Source organism: Babylonia areolata, chromosome 10, assembly GCF_041734735.1.
Source record: "Babylonia areolata isolate BAREFJ2019XMU chromosome 10, ASM4173473v1, whole genome shotgun sequence".
Lineage (NCBI taxonomy): Eukaryota > Metazoa > Mollusca > Gastropoda > Neogastropoda > Buccinidae > Babylonia > Babylonia areolata.
In genome coordinates this window covers 1495602-1500492 of record NC_134885.1, presented here as the reverse complement: position 1 = coordinate 1500492, position 4891 = coordinate 1495602, and the positions used below count along the sequence as shown (strand labels likewise).

The following is a 4891-nucleotide window of genomic DNA, read 5'->3' as shown; positions in this document are numbered from 1 at the left end:
AGAGAAAGAGAGAGAGGAAAAGAGAGAGAGGGAGAGAGAGAGAGAGAAAGAGACACACAGAGAGAAGAAAAGACACACAGAGAGAAACACACACACACAGAGAGGGAGAGAGCAAAAGAGAGAGGAGGGGGCGGCACTTACTGCAGACGTCGCTGTCACAGACAAGGCCAGCATCACACAAGGTTGGATCTCCTGTGCACGATTCCGTGACCGCCGCGCCGTGCACTCCTGAAACAGGCCCAGGTCACACACTGACCAGCTCACAAACATTGCACAGCTGCCAGGAGGACAACCACAATCACTGTTCCATGTCACGTCTCGCATGTCCACTGTTAAAGCTGTCATCGTGCATGTGTTCATGCGTCTTCTCTCTCTCTCTCTCTCTCTCTCTCTCTCTCTCTCTCTCTACTACTACTACTACTACTACTACTACTACTGTAGCATACAATCTCTACCACAATTGCTAAAATGTGACAGCATGCTTGAAACTAGGAACCAAGGAATTTATATCTTTTATGCATTGAAAATTCGAAACAATTTCGTAGGTAATATAGATAAGTAATGCCCTCTGTACTGGCTGTCAGTTGTGAAAATAACTGAATGAAAATCTGTAGGTTTAGGAAATTCCACTTTCTTGCATGCATGGCTTGTTCATGTTTTCGTTTTTCCTTAATAGGCATTCTACATTGTTCTTTTTGTTTCCAGGGGCCGGATGCCTATGGAATAAAATTTTGTTCTTGTTCTTGTTCTCTCTCTCTTTCTTTCTCTCTCTCTCTCTCTCTCTCTCTCTCTCTCTCTCTCTCTGCCCCCTCCCCCCCTCTCTGTCTCTGCCTGTCTCTCCCTCTCCTCACTCTTCCCTTTCTATGTCAATGTTTTGCAGAACCGAAGGACAGGATTTCACGGCCTGACCAGTGTGTTGGGTTTGTGCGAAAATCAGGCATCTGCTACTTTTTTTCTACTTCTTTCTCTCTCTCTCTCCCCTTCTCTCTCTCTCTCTCCTTCCCTCTCCCCCCTCTCTCTCTCACTCCCCTCTCTCTCCCTCTCTCTCTCTCTCTCCTTCCCTCTCTCTCCCTCTCTCTCTCCTTCCTTCTCTCTCTCTCTGTCTGATGTATGAGGTGGCTTCAGAATCTTTGTGCAGGAGTTCAATGATTCCTTGCCACAGGGACAAGGCCACTTCTTCATTACCAAGTGACTGGCTGAAAGACTGTGCAAAAGCTGCTTCAGTTCTGTTCCAAAAGCATTTGTAGAATTCGACAGTCAGTCCATCACTGCCTGGTGATGAACCGTTATTCATGTTGTTCAAAGCATCGCTTGCTTCCTGCATTGTGTTCAAGCCTACACATGGATTAGTTACAGCCTCATCTAATTTTGGGAGTGTTTCATTTGTGATCAAATTGCTGACTGCCTCCCTGTGTCAGTATTTTGAAGTGCAAAGGCTTCATGACCTGTGTTTGGAACAGAAAATATATCGCATGTAAAACAGTATTGCAGTATGCCCTGGTCAACAAAAATATGGCTCAGACAATTAGCAATATATGGATAAAAACGGCACAAGTTATATTCCATGTTTGTGTTGTGACAGACATCATGGATTATATTTCTAAAGTAATCTGCTTCTGCTCTTGAATGTGGTTGACCAGAAAAATGTCGAGTTCGTTGCTAACTACGCAATCAAAATCGCCGAGAATGATAAATTCATTACGGACATTTTCATTTACCATGTCTTGAGGTTCATGCACCAAGAATATTTTTTCGTTACCCTCATTGGGAGCATACGCGTTAACAACGTTAAAATTTGTGTTTTCCTATTGTACAGACAGTTTCAGAAATCTATCTTGCCGCTTTTCGTGTTCTACATCTCCAGTGAAGTTTGCACACATAATTGTCAAGTGATCAAGTGACCGTGTATCATCGTCTATAGTTCAGTGACATTGTCAAAGCCGTCATCTTTTGCCAAGAAAAGTGAAGGGGGGTGGGGGGTATACATGGATTTATCTGAGTGAGAACGTGATGGAAACAGAATCAGCTGATGCATTTCCAATTGAAATTGTTCTGTGCAAATTATTTCTTGAAGTAAGATGAGTACTATGACTAACTTGGCAGAAGTACATAGACTTTAGTATCCTTGTGCGCACCTTTACATTCAAAATCAATCATGTAAGATACCAGGCATGTGGTGAGGTGTATGGTGAAGAATCCAACACCTGTCTCAAAATCTGTAACACTGACAGGTCATTTTTCATCTTCACACGCACACTTGTCTTGTTCTTTGGTGACTTAAAACCATATTCAACGTAACTTCTGAAGAAGCGCAGAGGCTTTATAATGGAAATCAGACAGTGCATCAAGTGGAAGTGATGAGCAAAGCAGCAGCTTTGTGGTTCTGAATCCCAAAGTCTGGGTGGGCTGACCCGGACAAGAGGCAGACAGAGAGGGATTAAAGAGGACATGTTTCTCTGTCAACAGGTACTCTCATGCCTGTCACACATGTGTGGTCCCACCTAGCTCTCCCTCTCCCTCTCTCTTACCTCCCACGAGAAGCAAGGCCAGGAGACAGAAGGTGGTTGCTTTCTCCATGTCACTGTGCTCTGATGCTGCTTGGCTCACAGGTGTTTCCAGGTTCTGGGACAGGCTGCTGATCGATGTGACGAGGGGAGTCCGCGGGACACCTGATTTATACATCCTCTGCTGGTAGCAACCGCCAGGGGTGTTGATAGCAACCGCTGTTTACAGCCAGTGCAGGGAAGAAATGCGTCGTCACTTGGTGTCCGGGACGGAGGGGGCTGCGAGTGAAACAGGAGAAGGGGGATGGGGGAAGGGAGGGGGGGAGGGATATCACGCAACGAGTGGCAATAATTCTTGTCATGCATAGACAGTTAAAGCACGAAGTTTCGAATTCACTCGTGTCTGATAAGTCGTGGGGCCATCTGTCATGTGAAATGCTTCTCCCGCTTAATTCTACTGTCGTGGATTTGTCGTTGTTGTTGGTGGTGATGGTAGGGGATAGTGTGTGTGTGGGGGAAGATTACGAACTGACCATTGCCGTCTCATTGCCCACCTGTTCAGGAAGATGAAACTGGCACCATTTTCCACCTGCTCCTGTGGTCTCAAAGACCAAACACCAGAACGCATTCTTTAGGCCTGTCCCCTCCTGAAGGGGCTCAGAGACACTGTGTGACCGACACCAAACCTGCTGCACACCAAGCTCCATGGCTCCAGACAGGACTTGGAGAGGACGACACCAACCCTACTGCACACCAAGCTCCATGGCTCCAGACAGGACTTGGAGAGGACGACACCAACCCTGCTGCACACCAAGCTCCATGGCTCCAGACAGGACGTGGAGAGGACAGTGTCCTTCATCAGACATGCCTGACTGACACCGTGAAAAGGTGAACAAGAAGAAGAAGACATGTGATCTTAAGAGAAAAGTTGATGATGGTACGATTCAAGTTTTTCAGTGCACAGCCCTTCACACGGGGCAAGGGTCTATTGTTGAACAAATCATTCTTTTTTTCATGGGGTTCGAACCCACGTCTTCCCAAGCGCCAGCCTGCGTCGTTTACCACTTTGCCACAACAGCGGATAAGCATTCTTGTTTTCTTCTTCTTCTTCTTCTTCTATTTCTATTTTTATTTAGATTTTGTTGTTGTTGTTTTTGTTTTTCTTTGTGTGTTTGTCTTTGTTCTACGATTAGAACATAGATTGTATTTACCTCTGCTGGATCACACAAGTGTTATTTGATCGCATGTGCGAAGGCAAAGGTCTTTAAGCTGTCGATTATAATCTTTGCAATCTCCTCCACCTACTGGCCAGAGAGACAGAGAAGAACAGTGACGTACGGGTCAAATTACGACACGGGCGTGCCTGCCTGCGTGTCGGTTGGTTGCGCAACAGCTTGCAGAAAAACCCACTTCTGGTGGGGAGGACGGGGGTCGGGGAGGGGGGGAAGCGGGGGGGGGGGGGGGGGGGCGCCTTGCCTTTTGTTCAAACTATTCTTCGTAAAGTGTGTTAATATTAGGTATTGGATGGACGGGTTCTTTGGTTGTCCTACATGTTCAAACTCTCTCTCTCTCTCTCTCTCTCTCTCTCTCTCTCTCTCTCGAAAGAAATGTTCGACGATTGATCATATATTTACACTTAATGTAATGACAGAACATTCTTTTGAAGTTCTAGACTTTTTGTAGCTTTCATAGACTTCCACAAAGCTTTTGATATTGTCAGTCACTCAGTTCTCTGATTTGTTCTGCTCTGTTCTGTTGTGCGTGGTCGTATGCTCAGCGTTTTGTAATTAATGTACGCATCACTGAAAGCATGTTTTAGATGTGGTAGATCCTCACTGATTTCTTCAGCTGTCTACAAGGTTTGAGATAAGGATGCATGACGTCTCCTTTCCTTTTATCTTTGTTTGTTAACGGGCAAGCAAATGACATAATTTCAGGGGGGGGTGGGGGGGGAAGCTTTCAAATGTCTCAGTTCAAAATGGATCATTTCATTTTGCTATAATTTGCGGATGACCTCACTAATAGCATCTGCTATTGAAGGCTCACAAAGCCACTTGAATTTACTGTACACATCGTCACAACTTTTACGTCTCAATAATTGTCTTCTGGAAAGGAGGCTATATTGCAAACAGAGAAACCTGGTGGTTTGGTGGCAATCATTTAGAAGTCGTGATGTATTTGGGCTTAACATTTTCAACACGGGTAAGTTTTATTGAAGCTATTGACAGCCTAGCTCTGGAAGCTTAAGAAAAAAGAACTAAACATAAAAATAAATAAAAATAAACTATTCGGAGACTGGGTTCTGATTCGAACATTTTCTTCAAGCTTTGCCACTAAGCCACCGCTCCACCACAGTATGGGATGTATGTGTGTGAGAGCTGGGTGCC

General features: G+C 45.1%; 1 protein-coding gene across 1 annotated transcript in view; it reads right to left on the bottom strand.

The window, feature by feature from the left end:
- Window positions 1–3211, bottom strand: part of LOC143286637 (uncharacterized) — a 16916-nt gene extending 13705 nt beyond the window's left edge. Inside the window, exons 1-3 of the mRNA XM_076594274.1 lie at window positions 3094–3211; window positions 2529–2723; window positions 142–228 (exon numbers count right to left, since the gene is read on the bottom strand). Of these exons, the coding sequence (XP_076450389.1) occupies window positions 142–228; window positions 2529–2723; window positions 3094–3211 (400 nt within the window). The remainder of the gene's footprint in view (window positions 1–141; window positions 229–2528; window positions 2724–3093) is intronic.
- Between the last annotated feature and the right edge of the window lie 1680 nt (window positions 3212–4891).